The sequence below is a fragment of the Rhinolophus sinicus genome, chromosome 6, assembly GCF_057876585.1.
Source record: "Rhinolophus sinicus isolate RSI-liver-muscle chromosome 6, RSI-T2T, whole genome shotgun sequence".
Classification (NCBI taxonomy): domain Eukaryota; kingdom Metazoa; phylum Chordata; class Mammalia; order Chiroptera; family Rhinolophidae; genus Rhinolophus; species Rhinolophus sinicus.
The window spans coordinates 45,430,509-45,454,627 of NC_142506.1; the positions used below are offsets into that span (position 1 = coordinate 45,430,509).

General features: G+C 50.7%; 1 protein-coding gene and 1 long non-coding RNA gene across 6 annotated transcripts in view; one reads left to right on the plus strand and one right to left on the minus strand.

Annotated features, from left to right (window-relative positions):
• Positions 1–24,119, minus strand: part of PCNX2 (pecanex 2) — a 240,533-nt gene that overhangs the window by 10,660 nt on the left and 205,754 nt on the right. For 4 of the 5 annotated variants that reach the window (XR_012490740.2, XM_019712884.3, XM_074316661.2 and 1 more), the window contains 3 exons: positions 19,640–19,873; positions 13,181–13,293; positions 29–173 (listed from right to left, as the gene is read on the minus strand). Coding sequence is in view for 4 of the 5 variants with exons in the window: in XM_019712884.3 (XP_019568443.3) it covers positions 29–173; positions 13,181–13,293; positions 19,640–19,873 (492 nt within the window). In the remaining variant the exon portion in view is untranslated. Of the gene's footprint in view, positions 1–28; positions 174–6,495; positions 6,701–13,180; positions 13,294–19,639; positions 19,874–24,119 lie in introns of those variants that run through there. The other variant, XM_088799081.1, reaches the window with a different exon arrangement.
• Positions 6,531–12,523, plus strand: LOC148758173 (uncharacterized). Its single transcript, XR_016021541.1, has 4 exons — positions 6,531–6,657; positions 6,983–7,055; positions 7,415–7,493; positions 12,251–12,523. It is a non-coding gene; the product is annotated as an uncharacterized LOC148758173 (long non-coding RNA).

The window sequence follows — 24,119 nt, forward strand, 5'->3', positions numbered from 1 at the left end:
CATACTTTTTTACAAAATGGATTTGTACCTGGTGAAGCTTGAGGGACATCCTGATGGCTGGAGCAACGACTTTATGTAGAAGGTCCATGTCAGCGAACACCCACTCGTCTCGTGCTGTTATTCTGAAGTCACCTTTGAAGAGTGCATGAAGCCCATACAGGAAAGAGTCCAGGCTGTGAAACAAAGTCCCACTTACTGTTCTTTCACACTGAACAAACAGGGTTCAGAATCCTGTCACTATGAGCAAGGGCTGAGTCTCCTATTTGTCACGTCATAAATGGTACTGATTATCTTTGGGCTGATCCAACAGGAAAAGGAAGGTGGCCCTGGACTCATCCCATTGTACCAAACCCCTAACCAGAGCCCGCATAGGACCCTGGGGACAGCTGATGTGATGGCCATTGTCAGTAATTTTAGGAGACACTGACGTACTTGACCTCTCAAAGTGACAGTGGAGATCCTGGTCAGAACTGCCCTACCACATACAGGTGAACCCACCGCAACGATCCCACCCGCTCTCCCATTGTCAGGCCGTGACGGGCTAACTGGGGCGCAGCCCAAGCGCTTTTATTTTCTCCTTGGTATTTCACTTTCGGGCTACGTTACTCATCGTAAAAACCTGGGTTCTACAATATGGAGAGAAAATGAGACCAAATGAAATCTCAAGTTGATCATTTAGATTCTCAGAGAACATGCATTTCCCAACACGTCCTCTTTTTAATAACCAGCGGAAGAAGCGTGAGGAAGGTTGAAATGAACGACCACAGGACTTTTCAGGATCATCCAGGTTCTCACGTTTCTAGATTTTTCCTTCTTTGCGTCCATTTCCTGCAAGTAATTGAGCATTGTCGGGGTGGGGGACAAGGCAGTCACTGAGGGAAATCTTCCATGATCTGCATCCTTTACATTTTGGGAGCACATAGGGAACCTGGGGGAAAGCGACTCATCCTGCATCGGAGGGAAAGAGCCGTACATTTCTTTTCCTCTGTTTGCATTAATAGGCTTGCTCGCAGCCACCTCCAACAACCTGGCCTCGGACACCCCAGAGAGGTGGTTATGGGGCGGGTACCAGACACGGCACCCTGACAGGCCGCTAGCAGGAAAGTGTATGTGAAGGGGGACCTCTGAGAACGACTGCTCATGAGGATTTAATGCGCTGCTCACTGAGCAAGACTTCTGCTTCCATACGGCGCAGGGCAGCTACACTGGCTGCTACCTCAGCATTTTGTTGGAAACGTACAACTGTCATTAACTTCCATGCAGAAGTCCCTGGAGAGAGAGGCTCAGGCTTCAGGTCATAGCAGACTGGGAAATGCCAGGTGGGGCACAGGTGCTGTGGCCTGGAGGAGCCTGGAACCTTTCAAAAAGAGCTCCAGGAGGCAGCCTTGCTGAAAGGCTCCGCCTCACAGAACAGACTTCCTGCGAGCTTTAGGGGCAGCCTGGGAGGCACTGAGAAGGGAGTGACAAAGGGGACAGGACAGCAGAGCCAGGCTGCAGCAGGATGAATGTCCACGGGACTCTCTGCTCTCAACTGAAGACATTTGAAAATGCTCCTGCCATGAGATAGCAGCTCAGTACTGCAAAGGGGGAGCTCAATCGGAAAACACGGGTGGGACTTATTCTGGAAAGAACCAGAAATGCTCTGTTGCTTGCACACACGTTAAAACGCTCTTCTAGGTGTAAAGGTGGGGACAGTGGCGCAGGAAGATGAAGGGGCTTCTCAAACCCCCAGGGCACCGTCCACAGACCACAGGAAGAGGGAGGAATTCAAGGCCCAGTCCACTGTCTGCTCCGGGGCAGCGAAGGTGACCACAGACGGCCCACTTAGTGGGGAAGGAGCCACATCCACGGAGCCTCCGAAAGCGCTGGCCTTCCCACTCAGACCCCCAGCAACAGCTCCTCTACGTGTCATTTCCATGTTCAGAGAAAAACGACTCATTGCAGCACTTAAAGTTGTTCTGTTATATTAAAATGATTCTCAGTGCGGCAAATAAGGCCTGATTAGAGTTCCACTAGACTAGGGGTATGGGCCCCAGTACATTAAAGCTGAACGCATCTGAAAAGTCAGGTGGCTCATCACCCGCCTTTATCCTCAAGAGAAGGAAGAGGAGGCGGGAGGAGGATGTGACAAGCTGGGGAGGGTGTGGGGAGGAGAGCACAGGTCTGCAGCACGTTTCTGATTTGGAGCCTCTAGATCAGGGGTGTCCAAACTGCGGCCCGCGGGCCAACTGTGGCCTGCAATCCATTTTTTATTGGCCTGCAGCAAATTCCAAAAATATATTTAGTTTACTTAAATAAACCAGGTGAGGTAATACATACTTCACCTCGAGTGAGTGGCCCAGCTATTTGTGTATTTTATCACATATGGCCCTTGGTGAAAAACGTTGAAAAAAGTTTGGACACCCTTGCTCTAGAACCACGTCTTTTGAAGACTCTACAGAGTCCCTACCCCCAGGCCAACAGCTGGAGTGGGGCAACAGTGTTCCCTCTGAGTCAGTCAAGGTGGGCCCTCCCGGGACTAAAACAGCCGCTCCCTGCCTCTGCTGCCCTCCCCGCACTGCACTCCAGGGCGCTGAAGCAGGCCCTGTCATCCTGTCTCACCATGGCAGTCACAGAGGTCATGGAGTTTGTGGACCAAGCAATGAGCAGTGGAGGGACAACCATGTCCACGTGCATGGGGTTACGTAGGGGACAGGGCAGGGCAGGCCCCTGAGGAAACCCGACATGCGTGCAATCGCATGTTAGGGAAGCACGTCCACATGTCCAGAACCGAAGAGTGTGGTGCTGAGATGGCTGGGCTCACACAGCACCATGTGCATGCCAAAGTTAATAAATAAAAATAGCTCTAGAAACACTCCTCCTTTACATGAGACGAAGTACATGGTACTTGAGTGTATTTTCTTTTTAACTGGAAAAAACACCACTCAACCTAGAACACATGCATGGCTCAGCCTGTGCTGGAGTCTGTAAGATGCAGCAGGTCTGCACGGCTTCCTGTTGGCCCCTGGCCTCCCGTCTGCCGGTTCAGCCCTTGTTCCACAGTCAGGACTTGAGCAATGGTCTTGCCTTTTTAGCTGAGTGTGCACGTGTGTGTGCATGCACGTGTGTGTGCGTGCACGTGCGTGCGCTGGAAAGGATGTGCCAGCCTCTGCCTCAGAGTGACCCCGCACCCCCAGCAGACACCAAGGACCATATAACAGGGTCTCACTGCCTCTGATTGTACTGACCCCATCTTTACTGTCTGTCTGGTTCCTGATCCAGCCAGAAGCCATGATGACATAACCGCTGATGGGGACAGCGGGAGGCTGGGGCCATCAGCTCTTAAGCGCAGTTGTTCACGACCGTCCTGGAAACGGTCACTTTCTGCCTCAAGGCTCCGGCTGTTGCCTGTAAGCTCCTGACGACACTCCAGCTCCAGGTCTGCCTAAGGCTTATGCCTTAATGGGTCCAGCCCATTTCAGCATCCTCAGCCTTCACCTTCCAGGGCAATGGCCATCTGAGGGTGGCCAGCTGGAGCAAAGGTTCTTCTTCCTCTCTTCTTTGTCAGTTCTCCTTGTTCACAGAGGAGTCCTCACAGCTCTAATCTAGCCAGAGGTTGCTTATGCCCCTCTAAGCCTGACTCTTGTTCAAAATCACTGACCAGCTCAGCCCAGTTTTCACCGGTACCCTCTCTTACTGGTCTCAAACGGTGGCCATTTTGCTGCCCAGGGGACATTTGGCAATGTGTGGAGACATTTTTGGATGTCACAAGTGGGGATGTTACTGGCATCCAGTGGGGAGAAGCCAGGCAGGGATGCTGTTGCTACAATGCATAGGACAGCCCCCCACAACAAAGACCCATGCAGCCCCAAAAGGCAACAGTGCACTATTGAGAAACCCTGCTCTTCCAGAAACAAAAGAGGACCACCGGAGGATACAGATTTTAAGGATGGATGATTGAGGTCATTATCTTGGATCTAGACTTAACGGATCTTAGGATGCAGAGGGAAGCGGCATTAATGCTGCGATAGTTTTTGTAGGACTGACAATGGGCTCTTCAGAGCAATGATTTGTTCATTTCAGTGAATTCCCGAACAGGTCCGCATCCTCTGTGTTTACAGGTCTGTTGCAGGGTGTTGGGGAGCTTGTAGAACACATGCAAACAATTACGTGCGATTTGCAGCCCTTTTCCCTGTGCTCACGGATCAGTAACGGAGATACTTAAGAGAGTATGTGCTTATTTACCCAAATCAGTATCCCAGGCACCTCCCCGGGGACGGCGTGGCACACGTGCTTTACTCCCTTCTGTGGAATCCAGCACCCTCGTACGTACTGGTCTCACCATTCATCCCATCACTTCCGACCACACTCCTGCTAGTCTCCAGAACAAAATGTACATACAGTCCAGGCGACTGGCACCACCTCTGAGCGACTGGCAGGGAGGGAGAAAGGGCAACGCCGTATTTTTCTGCAGGTTTGTGGGTTCCTAAGTACCAGTTCTATCAGTTCCTGTCCTTCCCCTGGATGCCTATACAGATGTATTATTATTACCCTTCCAAGTACAAGGAAACAGGCTGTCAGAACTGAGAACGAGGACGAGACAGGTGGAAACAGATACTCTGTGTGTCATATCACACCCTGGAAGCACAAGAGCAAACCCATGGCTGCCCCCCGGGTTACCTGTCTCTCTGGGAAACCAGAGTTGCTCTGAAACGTGTAACTGGAGTCATCTTCTTAAAGACCAGCTCTGAGGTTGTGTTAGAATCAACAAATCTCTTCAAAGGCTTCAGGTGACCCACACAGTAAAAATACTACAAAAGTGTAGTTCTTGAACTCACGCCCAGCTCACCCTCCTGAGGTGGGTCACCAGCAACTTTCCAATGTGTAATCGGTGTGTGTACACATCCTGAACTGAGGGTGTATTAATAGCTCTTTCTGGCGCTCTTTACTCAGGAAGCTACCCTATGGGCCCCTGGTTTGGATCCCAGCAGCCTCCTACCTGGAAAGGGGCACTCAGAAAGACAGCAACGGTGCCCCTCCAGGAGCTCCTAGGTGCTTGGCTTGGAGTTCAGGTGCCACGTGGCGAGGCAGCATACAGCCCAGCGGGGCTGGAGGGATGCGAGCCAGGAGCTCCAAATGTGAGCTCTGGTATTGGCTTTGACACTTGTGACTGATACTTGGGCAAGTCCCTCATCCTCCTTAGCTGTTTCTCTCTGTGTTCATCCTTGGGATGAAGCCTGTCCAGGGGTGTGTGCAGGCTGGGTGAGGGGCCTGCTAAGAATCTAAAAGGGGGACTGAGTACACACGTGTGGTTTACGGACACCCCAGTATCCAGCATTCATCTGTCCTCTGAGACCCACACCTGAGTCCTGAAAGACACAGAAGGCATCTCCAAGAGAGCTGAGGCGGTCAGAGCGCAAGGTCGTGGCAACTCCTATAGGAAAGGGCACTGGGCCACAGGAGGGGGTTGGGTGCACAGCCCACAGTGAGCTTCGGGGGCCCTGATGCAGACATTAGCAGGCACCTTCGGCAGCTCTTGGCACAACCCCAGCACAGAGCACATCGACCAAGGAAGCTTCGGGATATGAGGACATGGTGGGCGCCGTGGAGTGGCTGTCCTCCCAGGGAGGTGTCCACACGGCCGGGGTACTCTGAGGAAAGTCAGTCACAGCGCCTCCCTCATCCTCCCTCGGGCCTTGAGACAGGATGACACGCATCAACCATGTAAAGCTCAGGACCGTCCCCAGTACACAGTGAGGACAAGGCCTTCTTCTTGTCACCTTGGCCTGGTCTGTCCCGGCAACACAGGCCATGGTGATCAAGCACGGTGTTTATAGCGCAGAATCTCACATAATCATCGGAAAGCAACCATGTGGCCAAAGGGTTTCAGTGACACAGTTTCAAATAAATTCCAAATAAACTGTGAAGTAATAATCTCCAAGCAAGAAATAATTAAAAGGCAAGAGTTGATGATGAACTTTTAAAACATACATTCGCCCTCCTGGGGTTTTACCGCCTGGCAGATCTAGGCTTCTGAGTCTCCGTATCTATGGGATAAACTGCTATTATACAGAGCCCACGCTTCCTAAGGCCAGCTGGGTACCAGTGTCTGGCAGGCTGCTGAATGACTGGTCAAGAACTACGTCTCCAACCCAATTCCCAGAGATTCTCAGCTGGCAGTTTGGAAGGGGGCCCAGCTCTATATTCTGAACAAGGCACCCAATTGTGAGGTGCAATGGGGTTTGGGGTTCAAAGCACCAGAGAGCCTGGGTGTCTCCTACTGATGTGCAGACATTTCAGAGAAGCCAGGGGCCTGGGGTTGTAGAGCTGAGCCTGGACTCCAGGCCCAGGCAGAAGCAGGCTTTCCCACGGTGTTACAATTTAAGGTCCCAGAAATTCTCACTCATTTTTCTAGGTTATAATCTTTTCTTATGCTTTAGACTTATGTATTTCCCCCTGCTCCAAGATTCTGGTTTTAGCTTGATGACCTAACTTGTATCTCCTAGGTCAGAATCTTACCTCATGTTTTCTTTATCTATTTCTCTTTAGATCCTGATTTCTGAGTTTCCAACCCCAGTCTGGCAAGTGGCCCTCAATCTTGTCCGTAATATGATCCAGTCTGATGTCTGGCCCGTTTGGCGCCTCATCTCCAACAGAAGATTGGGAAGAGAAGCCGAGGTTATGTCTTGGGTTTCTGAACAGCACTATTTTTCTCTGTCCACTGTGGGTGAGAGGGGTGAGTAAATGGTAGATGCGACCTCAGACCATGACAGTGACCTCCTGCCACAAGGTCATATGTCAGAGCTCAGCCTCCAGCACATGGCTTGGCGTAGCACATCTTGGGCTGGCTTGTTTACCTGTCACTTTTCAAGATTACATTTATTTTGAGTTTCTATCCTCTTGGAAGGCTATTCTAGTTCAAGAATCAGCAAAATTTCTTCTGCAAGCAAACATGTTGCTGCTATGAAATGCAGACATGTCCTAACCTTTTATGTATAAACAGAGCACCGGCTGGATCTGCTTATTACCTTCCATGAACCTGAAGATGGTAACCGAGCCACCTCTTAGCCTCTGAGGTCAGTGAAAATATTCTGACTTCCTACTGAAACATCCCATTATATTTGTATGCCTTTCTTCAGCGGGGGTCATAGTTCTCCACAGGAGATATGCCCCAAACTCCAAATTTCCAAAATGATCAGTGTTTGCTTGTCACATCCATATTAATCCATTCTATCTCCATAGCATATCGACATTTTATTTTATTTGAAGACATTTTATAGACTTGTTCTCTTTTGTTCACTTGTACTCAGCTTATCATTTAAGATGATTCTCACTTACTCATCCTCCCTAGTTTGGCATGCACATATTTTTATTGCTGAAGGATTGTTCATCAGAGCTGTGTCACTGTCATAAAGTCAAACTATGTCCCTTACAGATCCATCAAATGAAGCAGAGTGTGTGAGCGACATTAGACTGTTGTATAAGATTTACCTGGGGAGTCAGTGTCCAAAATCGTAAGTTACTCTTTAACATTAAATGTATGAGAATGACTTGTTAGGTCTCATAAGTACCTAAGGGCATATTCCTGATTTTAAAATTATACAAGGACAGAGTACACATACACACACGCACACACACACACACACAAACACGCACACATACACGCATGCACACACACGAGCCATTCATAAAGGTATGAACATAGATATAATTATATGAAATAAAATATTAGAAAATTGAATCCATCATTGTGTAAAAATAATAATATATCATGACCAACTAGAGCTTATCTCAGAATTGTAAGGAGATTTCAGCACGAAGAACTCTATTAAAATAACTCATTACATTAGTAGATTTAAAGAGAAGAAGATCATCGGAATGTGTGTCTCCAATTTTAAAAGAATTCAACATCCTTTCCTGATAAAAGTTTTAGCCAGCTAGAAAGAGAAGCAAACTCCCTGTCTTGATAAAAATGGTCTAATAGAAACCTAAACACCTTTTTTTAATGCTAACGTATTACACTTGCCCCCATGGATGTCTGGATTAAGACAAGGCTACTGTGATAGGCAGAATAATAGCCCAAAAGACATGAACACCCTAATCCTGAGCTGTGAACATATTACCTTACACGGCAAAGGGACTTTGCAGATGTGGCTGAGAATTCTGACATGGGGGTATTGTCCTGGACTATCTGGGGTGGGCCCAACGTCATCACAGGGGTCCTTATAGGTGAGAGAGGGAAGTGGGAGAGGTAGTTTGGGTCAGAAGGAGGTTTGCAGATGCTGCAGCACTGACTCTGAAGACAGAAGACGGGCCTGGACCGCAGGCAGCCTCTGGAATGGGACGGGCTGGCCCCTCAGAGCCTCCTGCAGGAACATAGCCCTGCCGACACCTTGATTTTAGCCGAAGGAAGCCCCTTTTGGACTTGTGGCCTCCAGACTGTAACGTAATAATTTGTATTGCTTTAGGCCACCATGTTTGTGCTAATATGTGACAGCAGCAATAGGAAACAAATACAGATGCCCACTTCCAACACTGCACTGGAGGTCATAGCCAATGAAACAAGGAAAAGGATTGTTATAGAAAAGAAAAAGCCAAAATTGATGTTATTTGCAAATATATCTTTCTACCAGAAAAATCAAAGACAATTAATTGACATATTATGTTTATGATAGAACTCAGTAGAGGTGCCCAGAAGGAGGTCAATATAAAAAAAATAGAAAATGTGACAGCAAAAAAAACTATTCAAAATCACAATAAAACTATAAAATACCTAGAAATAAATCCACTAAGAGATTACAAATCTCAAAAAAATAATAAAATGTTACCAAAAGACATTAAAAAAACTGAATGATTGCAAAGTACACCATATTATTGAATGATGTCCATTTTTTTCTTGAATTAACTTGTAAATTCAATACGATCTCAATCAAAATTCCAACAGAGGATTTCATAGAATGTGATTCTAAATTTTACCTGAGGACAAAATACACAAGAATAGCACCCCCTCATGAAACTACAAAAGATAAGAAAAAAAAGAAAGACGAGCAGACTGAGATTATCAGATACCAAACAATGCATCACTCTAGTAAAACAAACTGTATGGTTTTGTTGTAAGAGTAGAGAAATGGATCACTCTAACAGAAGTGGGAATTGAGGAGCACATCATATGTATGGGGATGTAGTGTGTGACAACTTGGTATTTCAAGTTTGTGGTGATTTTCACTAAGTAACTAACTATGAGCTACTTAGTAAACAGTGTTGAACTATCAGCCATCCATTTGGGAAAAACACTGGGATCCCTAATTCCCACCATGTATGCAGACAGTATATTTTCTGTGGAGTTGTTGGGAGCCTATACTCTATGGGTCCCATTATTCTCCATCACAGCCTACGAGTTTGCCTTGAATGCAAGGCCCACGCCGCTCCGCAGAGTTCTATTTGCAGCGAGCACCCTTACGGGGTTAATAGCATCATTCTTTGCTATAAAATAGCTGGTTCTGTAAACTCATCCCTGAGCCCAGTGGGTTTGGGGGCCAGGAGAACTGACACAAATAGACTGATGCTGTGCTGTGCGCAGTGAAGTTCTTTGTCTCTGACCCAGGCGTCTCGTGTCCTCTGCCAGAATGACACAGTAACAAGATAGCTAGTAAGTGGAATCAAATCAAATTCCAAGACCCAACAGGATTCAAAAACTAAATTGAAAGAAATAAAAGTACAGAAGTATCAGAGGAAAAGGGAGGCTGGTATTTTTATACCCTGGAGCTGCAAAAACAGGTTTAAGAAAGACACAAAATTGAGAAATAGTGAAATAAAAAATTTAAAAAGATGTCATAAATAATTATCAAAGACACAAGTACCTTGCTAGAAAATATTTTAGCAAATTTACAAATTGCTCCTAAAAACCAGTATGTACCTAACAAAAATGGGTAAAGTAGATAAGTGTACAGACAATTCACATAAAAAAATATAACTGACCAATAAATATGTAAAAAGATTGTTACCCTCACTATTAATAATGGACATGGAAATTCAAATAAGAATGAGATATTTTTCATCCACGAGACTAGAAAAATTTAAAAGATTGACTACCCAGCATTAGTGAGGGTATGGCACCACACTCTTGGTGAGAATACAGCCTGTGACAGCTTTTTTGGTGAGCAATTTAACAGTATCTATAAAAATTATGTTATAAAAATTTTTTGAGCTCTGGTAGCATTTTTTGCAAGCAAACACATGTATTGAACTCCAGCATATGGAAAGTGGAGCACAGCTGTTTGGCTGAAGCAGAGGTGGGGTCCTGTTAGGCTCTAGCCTCCCCCTCACAGTATCCGTCTCTGTCCCCGTGACATAGCCAAGGAAGTCAGAACTCCATGGACGTCACCCTGACCCACTGGCCTGGGGCAGCGCGGAAAATCAGTTACCTCCTGCAAGTCAAAGGCTGAAGTGAAAGCACTGTGCTGTGGGACCCCTTAGGAAAGTGAACCAGTCCCCAGTAATCACACCTTCCTCTGGAATACCAAGAGGAGCGTTCCCAGATTTATCTTACCACTGTCTGGAAAAAGTAGAGCTGCCATAGAGTATGAGGAGCTGTTTGAAACAAAGGAAATCCCATCAAAACAAGGTTGAAAAAAGCAGCTGGTAGGCATGATGCTTAATCAAGGAAAAAATAAATAAAGCAGACCAAGCAAGAAACACCTGGAGCAGGACTCTGAACAAGTCACACAAAGAACAAACTTGAAGAAGTCTTTGAAAGTATCGTAGATTGGAACTGAAAGACTGAAATCTTTGAAGCATTTCATGTGCAATTTGTAAAGAAAATTTGAAATTTATTCAAGAAACTTCAGATTGGTCAAATCAAAGAACATGTATGTGGATGCTCTGAGTACCTGAAGACTGATTTTGTGATTTCAGACCCCCCATCCTCTGAAGCCCTCCTCAAAGAGTGTTGTCTATCAGCCACATAGTCCTGGGTTACAACGCCACCCACTAGCCTTCTGTTAGGCTTTCAAATGGCCGACGACTACGAGGGAGCTGCCTGGGTCTAGCATGAGGCTGAGCCCAGTGGGAGGGAAGGGAGGCTGGAGGTCACTCAGCTTCTCCCAGAGTATTTCCTACATCAGGTATTCATGTTGGGAAGGGCCATGAGGACTGTTTCCATAGAAGAAGGAACTAGGAGGTTGGATTCCAAGCTTGCTGCCTACGTGCTCTGAGACATAGAACTCAGGCAGACGTTTATCACACAGAACAGACCATCCAGGCCTAGTGAGCAAAGAGATTCCATTGCGATGGCAATTCCTGTAATTAAACCTATGACAAACCAGCCACAGGCTGTACCTTACAAAAGCTAAAGATAAACCTGCCCCTATTCTTCTGGCACCTTGCAGAAGTGAAAGATAAACTTAGCATTGTTCTGCTTTCCTCCTTTTCCCCATACCAAGAAATTTCCCATAGAAACGAGAAACACATATAAGCCCTACCTGAATGGGCGGAGGGGGTCTCTCTTTCACTAGTGATTAGAGACCGTGACCCCGTCTGGGGGGTTTGGGGGGGTGGGGGGGTGGGTGGGGTGGCCTTTTATTACTCTCTGTTAAATAAACTTATTTTCACTTTAAACTCTGTATCAGTTCACGTTTGAATTCTTTCCTACATGAAGCCACGAACCTTCTAGGTCCAGGACTTGAGTCCCCACTCTGGGGATTCACCTGTCAGCATCAGTGTGAACTCAATACTTAAGGTAAGTCAGGTAGCCCTTCTCACCTGTAAGATAATCATAGCATTCTGAGATGTGGGAGTGGAAACAGTAGCTAATGTCACCAATTCTTATTACCTCGGTCCTTACCTTTCCCTCTCAGTGACTCAAGGCCACTCCTCCAGCGAGAAATGACCAGGACTGTCAATCACACCCCTTCTCCCTTATCCATTCACAACAAACAACTGATGATTCTTTTCCACAGCTGCCACCAGTAATGCCCCACCCCTGTCCCCTGCAGGAAGGGTACATGCAAACAGTCGACAATCCCCCTGGACTTGTTTCCCTAACAGCCGTTGTGAGGGTTGTTAAATAAAGACACAAGTGGGCTTTGCCCCTGAGAAGCTTGGAATCCAACCTCGTAACACAAAACTCACTCAAGTCAGGTATCTGCAGGACCCCTTTTGCACAGCATTGTGTCAACAATACAATACAGAAACCCTGAAGAAAGTCCAAGGAGAGGAGAAACCAAGGAGGGAGGCTAATAGAACTTTCTTTTTTCTTTTTTTTTTTTTTTAGGCTCCCTCGTTCTGCATGATTCTCGACCTTGGCCATGTGCTGAAATCCCCCAGCGAGCTGTACAAATCCTGGTGCATGTCCACCCACCGAGGTTCTGGTGGAGTAGGGCCTGGGAGCCAGGAGATTTGAAATCCCCTCAGGAGACGTGAACATGCACATTCGGGTGATGCTAGTGGACAGGCAGAGTTCAGAACATGGTCCATGGTGCTAGATGCCATCGGAGGAGTCTGTGAAATGGCCATCGGTTTGGATGAAGAGAAGGCGACAGGTGAAATCCATCAGAGCAGTTTTGCCAGAGTCCCAGGAGCAGAGGGCACACTGGCAGGGGGCAGTGGGGGCGCTGAGCGTCTCACTTGGGAATGAACGGTCAAGAGCTCTTTGTGAATGCAAGAGAAGACCTCAGTGATAGGAGGGAGGGTGAAAGAGCCAGGAGTGAGCTTAATTTTGTGTTGGTTCTTCAAAAGGAGAAACTGGCTGTTTACACACAGAGGGGGAAGGTCCAATAGAACGAGAGTTTGAAAAAGCAGGAGAAGAGGCCTCCCATTAATCAAAGCCCCAGAGACAGGCAAGTAGGGTCTCGACTAGAGCATGAATGTGAGAAAAAACAGGGAAAAGAAACGAACATCGAGCATTAATTTTGCTAGACACTCATCTGTATGATTTAACGTAATCTTCCCAGCAAACCTGCCAGGCCCCTTGTAACACTCAAGCCCCCGTATCCATTATTCCGGGGTTTTGCCGGTTCACATTAGGGCCATTCCCAAATCTTGTACTCGAAAAGATCACAGAGATCAAGAGAGTCTTCTTGCAGGCCCAACATGATTTATTATGGAAAGCACTATCTGAAAGAAGTATACGCAGTCCAAATTTAAAATAAAGAAAATGGGGGAAAAGAATCTGTCAGAAACATGCAATGCCAGTGCCAGGTACCTGAGAGCGACGCTGTGCGCGGCTGTTCCCAGAGCTCTCCTCCCAAGGATGCACAGGGCGAAGGTGAGGGTCACTAACGGAGAGTCCTCGTCACTGTCCAGGGCCTTTGAGGGCTGAAGAGCAAGGATGTTAATTCAGCTGGCGCACAGGGGCCAGCGCACAGCACAGCCTCCCCAGTGCAGCCAGTTACTTACAGGAGGCTTTTAAAGTGCCCACTGGGGTCATCCCGTCCCCATTCCCGGGGGTGGGGACACTGTTTCCTGAAGCACGCTCTCTTGTGGACGGACATGAGGAAACATTTCACGAGAAGATAACTTAGGGGAGGAGAGGGGTAACATGGAGCTTGCTGACCTGATTCCCTGGGATTTTGAATATGGCGCTTTAGGTCATAAAGACGGTCAGGACTTAGAGTCAGCTGGATGCCCACCTCACTGTCACTGCCCACTTCACTGTCACTGCCCTCCTCACTATCCACATAACTGTCACTGCCCACCTCACTGTCACGGTCCACCTCACTGTCACCGCCCTCCTCACTGTCACTGCCCTCCTCACTGTCACTGCCCTCCTCACTGTCACTGCCCTCCTCACTGTCACTGCCCTCCTCACTGTCACTGCCCACTTCACTGTCACTGCCCTCCTCACTGTCACGGCCCTCCACTGTCACTGCCCTCCTCACTGTCACTGCCCACTTCACTGTCACTGCCCTCCTCACTGTCACTGCCCTCCTCACTGTCACTGCCCACTTCACTGTCACTGCCCTCCTCACTGTCACCGCCCTCCTCACTGTCACCGCGCTCCTCACTATCACGGCCCACCTCACTGTCACTGCCCTCCTCACTGTCACCGCGCTCCTCACTATCACGGCCCTCCTCACTGTCACCGCCCTCCTCACTGTCACGGCCCTCCTCACTATCACGGCCCACCTCACTGTCACTGCCCTCCTCACTGTCACTGCCCTCCTCACTGTCACTGCCCACCTCACTGTCACTGCCCTCCTCACTGTCACGGCCCACCTCACTGTCACTGCCCTCCTCACTGTCACTGCCCTCCTCACTGTCACTGCCCACTTCACTGTCACTGCCCTCCTCACTGTCACGGCCCACCTCACTGTCACCGCGCTCCTCACTGTCACGGCCCACCTCACTGTCACGGCCCTCCTCACTATCACGGCCCACCTCACTGTCACTGCCCTCCTCACTGTCACTGCCCTCCTCACTGTCACTGCCCACTTCACTGTCACTGCACTCCTCACTGTCACGGCCCACTTCACTGTCACTGCCCTCCTCACTGTCACTGCCCTCCTCACTGTCACTGCCCACTTCACTGTCACTGCCCTCCTCACTGTCACTGCCCACTTCACTGTCACTGCCCTCCTCACTGTCACTGCCCTCCTCACTGTCACTGCCCACTTCACTGTCACTGCCCTCCTCACTGTCACCGCCCTCCTCACTGTCACCGCCCTCCTCACTGTCACTGCCCTCCTCACTGTCACTGCCCTCCTCACTGTCACTGCCCACTTCACTGTCACTGCCCTCCTCACTGTCACTGCCCTCCTCACTGTCACTGCCCACTTCACTGTCACTGCCCACTTCACTGTCACTGCCCTCCTCACTGTCACTGCCCACTTCACTGTCACTGCCCTCCTCACTGTCACTGCCCTCCTCACTGTCACTGCCCTCCTCACTGTCACTGCCCTCCTCACTGTCACTGCCCTCCTCACTGTCACTGCCCACTTCACTGTCACTGCCCTCCTCACTGTCACTGCCCTCCTCACTGTCACTGCCCACTTCACTGTCACTGCCCTCCTCACTGTCACTGCCCACTTCACTGTCACTGCCCTCCTCACTGTCACTGCCCACTTCACTGTCACTGCCCTCCTCACTGTCACTGCCCTCCTCACTGTCACTGCCCACTTCACTGTCACTGCCCTCCTCACTGTCACTGCCCACTTCACTGTCACTGCCCTCCTCACTGTCACTGCCCACTTCACTGTCACTGCCCTCCTCACTGTCACTGCCCACTTCACTGTCACTGCCCTCCTCACTGTCACTGCCCTCCTCACTGTCACTGCCCTCCTCACTGTCACTGCCCACTTCACTGTCACTGCCCACTTCACTGTCACTGCCCTCCTCACTGTCACTGCCCACTTCACTGTCACTGCCCTCCTCACTGTCACTGCCCACTTCACTGTCACTGCCCTCCTCACTGTCACTGCCCACTTCACTGTCACTGCCCTCCTCACTGTCACTGCCCACTTCACTGTCACTGCCCTCCTCACTGTCACTGCCCTCCTCACTGTCACTGCCCTCCTCACTGTCACTGCCCTCCTCACTGTCACTGCCCACTTCACTGTCACTGCCCTCCTCACTGTCACTGCCCTCCTCACTGTCACCGCCCTCCTCACTGTCACCGCCCTCCTCACTGTCACCGCCCTCCTCACTGTCACCGCCCTCCTCACTGTCACCGCGCTCCTCACTATCACGGCCCACTTCACTGTCACTGCCCTCCTCACTGTCACTGCCCACTTCACTGTCACTGCCCTCCTCACTGTCATGCCCTCCTCACTGTCACTGCCCTCCTCACTGTCACTGCCCTCCTCACTATCACTGCCCACTTCACTGTCACTGCCCTCCTCACTGTCACTGCCCTCCTCACTGTCACTGCCCTCCTCACTGTCACGGCCCACCTCACTGTCACTGCCCTCCTCACTGTCACGGCCCACCTCACTGTCACTGCCCTCCTCACTGTCACTGCCCTCCTCACTGTCACTGCCCACTTCACTGTCACTGCCCTCCTCACTGTCACTGCCCTCCTCACTGTCACTGCCCTCCTCACTGTCACCGCCCTCCTCACTGTCACCGCCCTCCTCACTGTCACCGCGCTCCTCACTATCACGGCCCTCCTCACTGTCACTGCCCACTTCACTGTCACCGCCCTCCTCACTGTCACCGCCCTCCTCACTGTCACCGCGCTCCTCACTATCACGGCCCACTTCACTGTCACTGCCCTCCTCACTGTCACTGCCCTCCTCACTATCACGGCCCTCCTCACTGTCACTGCCCACTTCACTGTCACCGCCCTCCTCACTGTCACCGCCCTCCTCACTGTCACCGCGCTCCTCACTGTCACTGCCCACTTCACTGTCACCGCCCTCCTCACTGTCACCGCCCTCCTCACTGTCACCGCCCTCCTCACTGTCACCGCCCTCCTCACTGTCACTGCCCACTTCACTGTCACTGCCCTCCTCACTGTCACTGCCCTCCTCACTGTCACTGCCCTCCTCACTGTCACTGCCCACTTCACTGTCACTGCCCTCCTCACTGTCACTGCCCACTTCACTGTCACTGCCCTCCTCACTGTCACTGCCCACTTCACTGTCACTGCCCTCCTCACTGTCACTGCCCTCCTCACTGTCACTGCCCACTTCACTGTCACTGCCCTCCTCACTGTCACTGCCCTCCTCACTGTCACTGCCCACTTCACTGTCACTGCCCTCCTCACTGTCACTGCCCTCCTCACTGTCACTGCCCTCCTCACTGTCACTGCCCTCCTCACTGTCACTGCCCTCCTCACTGTCACTGCCCACTTCACTGTCACTGCCCTCCTCACTGTCACTGCCCACTTCACTGTCACTGCCCTCCTCACTGTCACTGCCCACTTCACTGTCACTGCCCTCCTCACTGTCACTGCCCTCCTCACTGTCACTGCCCACTTCACTGTCACTGCCCTCCTCACTGTCACTGCCCTCCTCACTGTCACTGCCCTCCTCACTGTCACTGCCCTCCTCACTGTCACTGCCCACTTCACTGTCACTGCCCTCCTCACTGTCACTGCTCTCCTCACTGTCACTGCCCTCCTCACTGTCACTGCCCACTTCACTGTCACTGCCCTCCTCACTGTCACTGCCCACTTCACTGTCACTGCCCTCCTCACTGTCACTGCCCACTTCACTGTCACTGCCCTCCTCACTGTCACTGCCCTCCTCACTGTCACTGCCCTCCTCACTGTCACTGCCCTCCTCACTGTCACTGCCCTCCTCACTGTCACTGCCCTCCTCACTGTCACTGCCCACCTCACTGTCACTGCCCTCCTCACTGTCACTGCCCTCCTCACTGTCACTGCCCTCCTCACTGTCACTGCCCACTTCACTGTCACTGCCCTCCTCACTATCCACATCACTGTCACTGCCCACTTCACTGTCACTGCCCTCCTCACTGTCACTGCCCTCCTCACTGTCACTGCCCTCCTCACTGTCACTGCCCTCCTCACTGTCACGGCCCACATCACTGTCACTGCCCACCTCACTGTCACAGCCCACATCACTGTCACTGCCCTCCTCACTATCCACATAACTGTCACTGCCCTCCTCACTGTCACTGCCCACTTCACTGTCACTGCCCTCCTCACTGTCACTGCCCACTTCACTGTCACTGCCCTCCTCACTGTCACTGCCCACTTCACTGTCACTGCCCTCCTCACTGTCACTGCCCACTTCACTGTCACTGCCCTCCTCACTGTCACTGCCCTCCTCACTGTCACTGCCCACCTCACTGTCACAGCCCACATCACTGTCACTGCCCTCCTCACTATCCACATAACTGTCACTGCCCTCCTCACTGTCACTGCCCACTTCACTGTCACTGCCCTCCTCACTGTCACTGCCCACTTCACTGTCACTGCCCTCCTCACTGTCACTGCCCACTTCACTGTCACTGCCCTCCTCACTGTCACTGCCCTCCTCACTGTCACTGCCCTCCTCACTATCCACATAACTGTCACTGCCCTCCTCACTGTCACTGCCCTCCTCACTGTCACTGCCCTCCTCACTGTCACTGCCCTCCTCACTGTCACTGCCCACCTCACTGTCACTGCCCACCTCACTGTCACGGTCCACCTCACTGTCACCGCCCTCCTCACTGTCACCGCCCTCCTCACTGTCACTGCCCACTTCACTGTCACTGCCCTCCTCACTGTCACTGCCCACATCACTGTCACTGCCCTCCTCACTGTCACTGCCCTCCTCACTGTCACTGCCCACCTCACTGTCACGGCCCTCCTCACTGTCACTGCCCTCCTCACTGTCACTGCCCTCCTCACTGTCACTGCCCACCTCACTGTCACGGCCCACATCACTGTCACTGCCCACCTCACTGTCACCGCCCTCCTCACTGCCCACTGCCCGCCTCACTGTCACCGCCCTCCACACTGTCACTGCCCTCCTCACTGTCACTGCCCTCCTCACTTTCACTGCCCTCCTCACTGTCACTGCCCACTTCACTGTCACCGCCCACCTCACTGTCACCGCCCTCCTCACTGCCCACCTCACTGTCACCGCCCTCCTCACTGTCACTGCCCTCCTCACTGTCACTGCCCACCTCACTGTCACCGCCCTCCTCACTGCCCACTGCCCACCTCACTGTCACCGCCCTCCTCACTGTCACCGCCCTCCCCACTGCCCACTGCCCACATCACTGTCACCGCCCTCCTCACTTCCCACTGCCCACCCTCACACTGCCCACTGCCCACCTCACTGCCCACCCTCACACTGCCCACTGCCCACCTCACTGCCCACCCTCACACTGCCCACTGCCTACCTTTCTACCCACTGACCACCTTCACACTATGCGACGCAGGGGAGTTGCACATCTAGCAGGGAGAGAAGTACAGGAATCAAGGTCAGATGAGGGTTTCTGTTATCCCTACAATGAGGAGGCCCCCTGAGTGATCATAAGTTCACAATCAACCACTAGATTAAGGGAGTCATCCAGAGTCAGCTTAAAAAACGTGGCGGGGGGAAGGGCAGAAGAAATTAAAGTCAAAATGTCTTTTGCAAGAAAAATGAAATGATTTCATGACCCAACTGAGGAAAGAGGAAGCCACCGCTGGGTCAGCCCACTCCCCCCTTTGTTTACCTCCCCTTGCTCCTCCTTCTTGCCTGCCCTCCCCCTCTCATTTATAAGCTGTCACTGTCCTTGGTTTGGGTCTCAGAGGCTGCGTTCATCTCCAGCAGCGTCCTCAGCACAGGAGCTGATGCACGAGAAACATAATTGAGGAGGAACATGGACTATATGATTGTTAAACAGAATTTCTTGTCCACGATTCAGTATGTGCAGTAAATCCCCCTGATTTCCCACAGATACACGTTGTGCAGAAATCTCAAAAAGCAACTTTCAACTAAGAAGTTTCCAAAGTTTTAAAGCTGTGACAGAGACTTAGGACTGCCCGATCCTGAGTCCAGTGTACAGGGAAAATATACCTGCAAGGCTCCTTCATGGGAGTCGTGGCACTTAAATTCTGCCACTTAATTCTGCTTAGTCGTTAAACAGGCATCTATCCACATACCAATGGTTTTTCTCTCCTTTATTGTATTGCAGTCTGTCGGGGAGGGTAGGAAAGAGATGGGCTTTACACGTTTCCTTGTTTTTGAACCTGATGTTCATGCGTCCAGCCCCTCCCTACCTCTTGTCTTTTCTGCGCACAGTACTGGATCCATTCGAGATAGACGTTACAGTAGCTGGCGCGTGTGACCCCCTGGAGACACGGAACGTAGTCGTCGTCAATGTTGATGTTGAACGTTGCAAGGTCACGCTCGATGTAATGCCACTTGGCAAACGGCTGCAGGGACTTCAGGAGAGACTCATTTTTGATCCAGGAGAGGAGTTTGGGGGATGTTACCATGTAGTATATTATACTCTGTAGAGAGAAAGCAAGATTTTTCAGCCATTCTAAAGCCAGAAAGACTTTCCATTTGTTATATCTCATAAAGGAAATTGAGATCAGAGAAATATGAGACATGAAATCCCCATGGGGGGTGGTACACTTGAGACATTCTGAAATGTTCTCTTAAGGGTCACTGTAGGGGAGAGGGCAGTGTGAAAACAGAATGCTCATAGAATGTACCAGAACAGACTTTCTGTGGGGAGAAAGAACGCCAGCCAGCCCCATCCTTTCTGAGGGAAGCACATGAAAGCACCCATGGCTTACCACAGCTTCTGTGGACGCCGGGCTAAGCTGAGCCAGCTGAACGAGACTGGGAAACGCTCTTCTGGCCCCAGCCAGAGTGTAGAATGAGCTAAGTCAGCAGAGTCCTCCGGGGAAGTACTTAAGCTGTAAAATTGTGGTCACACACATGCACACGTAATCCTGGGTGCCCAGACAGAGGACGTCTGTGATGTGCTCACAGACAAGCCACGTTCTTCTCCTTCAGACACTCTACTTAAGAGGCCCAGTGGGGAAAACGCCACCCTCAGACTTTATTATTCAGAGTCACAGCTTTATTGAAGGCCAGCTTGTAGTCTTCGAATGCATCCATCTTTCCAAAAGGCTAGCACCTGGCCCGGAGAAGTAAAAGTGTGACACAGGAAACGGCAATCCCTTTGGCTGGGATGTGGAACCTGGTCATTGGTGGCCGAGGTGCCTGCTTGCAGGTTATCTCAGGAGAGTGAGCAGGTGAGCAGACAGACACACACGGTAGCTGGATGTGGGCAAATGCCTGGCCAGCCTCACTCTGCTGTCATGACCAAGAGTGGCCAATGTTCTCTACAGTCTCCAGTCCTCCTGTCCCCAAACTGGGAGGGGGGGGGGCGGAGAAATGACATCCAGACAATAAATAGAATCCAGGAATTCACAGGTTCCCCCACCTCTGTAGTACAGCACCCAGGACACTTGTGCTGGCCCTAAGACATCCCTCCAGGGTCAGGAGGGAGGGAAGAAGAAGCCAAAGGAAGCCGAAAGCAGAGGAGGGAGAAACAGGCGCTATGGAGGCCGCTTTTCATCACTGCTTTGAGGTTTAAAATGAGAAATGGGTGTGGAGCACTTCGCCTGTGGCCTGGCAGGCACTACAAAGAAATAATAACAGCTACCTTTGGCATCTGTCACTTGTTACCCACCAAGCCTGAGGCCACAGTGACAGCAGCCAAGCTGAGGTCTGAAGCAAGGGTGAGGGGACAAGAGACCCAGAGGGCACAACTGAGGTGTAAATTCCAACTCTGGGCCTTCTCTGATGTCTAGTCACCTTAAAACTCCTGTGAGCTGGCAGTTTAAATAGTCAGCCCAAAGTCACAAGCAAATGACAACTGGCCACAGCCACAGTCACCACTTCTCAGCTGACAATGACAAAAGGAAAAAAGAAAAGTGGTCTGTCTAAACATCTGGCCTAGTAAACATCTGGTCTAGTCTTCTCCAATATGTCCTGATCACGTGTCCCAGATGGAATAACAAACAAATCAGAAGACGAACGTTTACCTTTCCATTCCTTTCTAGCGAGGAACTAAAACAACCCCTCGAGATGAAGGCAGAATAGCTCAAATCACAGAAGTTAAAGCTTTCTCCTCTAGTTCTGGCAAAATCCTGCAGTGCTGACCTTGGAGAACAAGCCCAGCTCCATGCCCAGTTTTCCTGTGCATGGGGGGGACCCAGTCCTCTCACCAGGAGAAAACAGAACCACCCCAACTAGTTGCAAACCATACTCCATTTCCACTTCATTTGGGCAGAAATTCTGTCAGGGAGACATGTCAACGAACAGTGAACAGTGGGAAAACCTTCCAAGTCTGTCAGGAAGAGATGGGTACAATACTAAGTAAAACTGATAAGTAAGGATGGTGAAAATCAATTGCGTAGACCCTGATCCGTGCTGAAAGCAGGACCTCTTCTGAATTAATTCACCACGTTTGGCTCCTCCAGCAGGATTCTCCCGGTTTCTCATTTTAATTGCAGATCAGGCACCCTATCAGACAGCTCCTTCCAGGAAGGGCCCCTGGCAGGGAGACCAACACGTCCTGGTTTTCCACTCCTCATTCTGCAAGCCCAGCGATAAGCTCATCTCCTGTCTCCAGGAGTCAGGCAGAGACAATGGCCGCAGGAACACCAGGCCCTCGCAGAAGGCTGATGTCTGGACTGCAAAGAGGGTTTGAAGCATGAATAAATGGAGGAGGCACAGGAGGAAACCTCAAGTCGTCAGGAACGAAATGATTTCAAATATATTCAGGGAAGGTGGGGGAACTGACCCAGTTTATTAGGAGATTAAAAAAAAAAAAAAAGGAATTCTTTTATGCGAAGGCATTATTCCAAACTCTTTTTCCTTTTGATTCGCTTGTCCAATAAAAAAAAAATTCATAAAAAGAGCAAAACTGAACTCGTGAAATGTGAAGCAATTCAGAGCTACAAAGGCAAAATAGTTCACCATGTAACCAAGACCAAGGAAGGATATATCCATTCATCTTTACCCTAAAATGCCATTTCTTCTGTTCTAACAGCCTCTCGGCAGTCTGGAGATCTCCTTGAAGTAACTGCACAGGGGAATGAGGGCAAGATCAGAGCGACCCCTCACCAGAGGGGCGGGGAGCAGGGAGCCCGCTGTTTAGAGATGGCCATGCCTGGATAGGCCTGTGTGCCAACATGCCAGGAATTAACTGTGGGGACCCATCTGCCTACAAATCTCTGCCCATCCTGCTTACTGCTTTGGAGTTGAGAAAATTCTGTTTCTCTTGGGCATAAATATGTCTGTAGTGGTGCCCAAGCCTAGTTGTATATCAAATCACTTAGGAAACTCATTTAAAAATACAGGCGCTCAGGTGCCTCCCTGGGCCCATAGAATCAGAATTTCTGGACAGGATGTGCCCAGAACCTATAGAAAATTTCACCTGGCTGTCTGAGGACTGGATGCCACAGGTCTGCCCCTGGCCGGTGAGAAGTGCCCCGTTGGGGAACAAACCGTCACACTGTGCGTCTCTCCTACCCTGCCTGAAACTCTCATGTTAGCATCAGTCCCCTGCCTTTGAAAACAGAGTCAAGGGCATCGTTTTCTCACAAGCTAACTATTACCGGCAAGTTCAGGGGCCCCCTTCAGCCCTCTGCCCTTTGTACATGACCCTGGATTTGTTTAGCAGATTGCAAAGTGCCATTTTAGATAACACATAGGGGACTGGGAGGCAGGTTTCTAGTGATAGGAGAGGAGAAAGATGAACATTAATTAACAGCCCAAAGGAAGGCGGGGGGGGGGGGCAGAGGTAGGGGCATCAAAAAGCAGGTGCATGGCGTGCCCAAGGCCTCTGGAAAAGCCAGCAGGGGGACCCAGAGAGGGCACCTCCTGCCTTCTCTGTCCCTTCTCTGCCACTTGAGGTGGCCTGCTGGCCCATGGAAAGGCCGTTTATGGGGAGCTCCAGATTCAGAGAACTGGCTCAGCATTGAACCCCATTTTTGCAACTACTGTCTGGAGCAGGTCCCTGAGACCCTTGCTGACATCTGGATGTCATCTGTCCAGACTGCATGGCCCTGACTCAATCCCACATTATCTGGGACCTTTGTTCATTCGTCCAAAAAATGCTGGGTATTTCCACAAGCAAGGCATCACACGCGTTCTGGGGACCCAAATAGGAAGCAGGGGTGTGTGGCTCCTCTGCTTAGGGAGCCGCCAGAAGGTGAAGTGGAGACATTGCAGTGCAAGGGGGGGTGAATGTCAGGGTAGGGCAGCCGGTGAGGAAGTGCTGCCTGTGACTCACCTGGGAAGAGCCCAGGTTGTGAGCATGGGGGCTGAGCCAGGGGAGTGCAGCAGGGGAGGGTGCAGCAGTGCCGGGGTGGGGTGGGGAGCACAGCAAGTGTGTGCACCTGCTGTGAAAGGGGGTCAAACCCAGTTAGAAACAACAGTGGAGGGTTCTGGATGGTGAACCAATGAGTCACCTCTTCTTGAGGCGAGAAGGAAATGTTTAGCTCCAGGGCTCGTCTGTGTGGCCGTCTAGGTCCACACTGCTGGCCCCACCTGCCCCTCCAGAGTGAACTCCTGGCCACTTGCTTCATGGGCCCACCAGCCCCTATGACCCATCAGCCCCTGGGTCCAGCCCTCCTGCAATGGCCCCAACCCGTAGCCACCTTTGAACTAAAGGGAATACTCTACCCTTTCTCTGCTTTTTGAGGGAGGTGCCAGAGAGAGCTGGCTGCCATT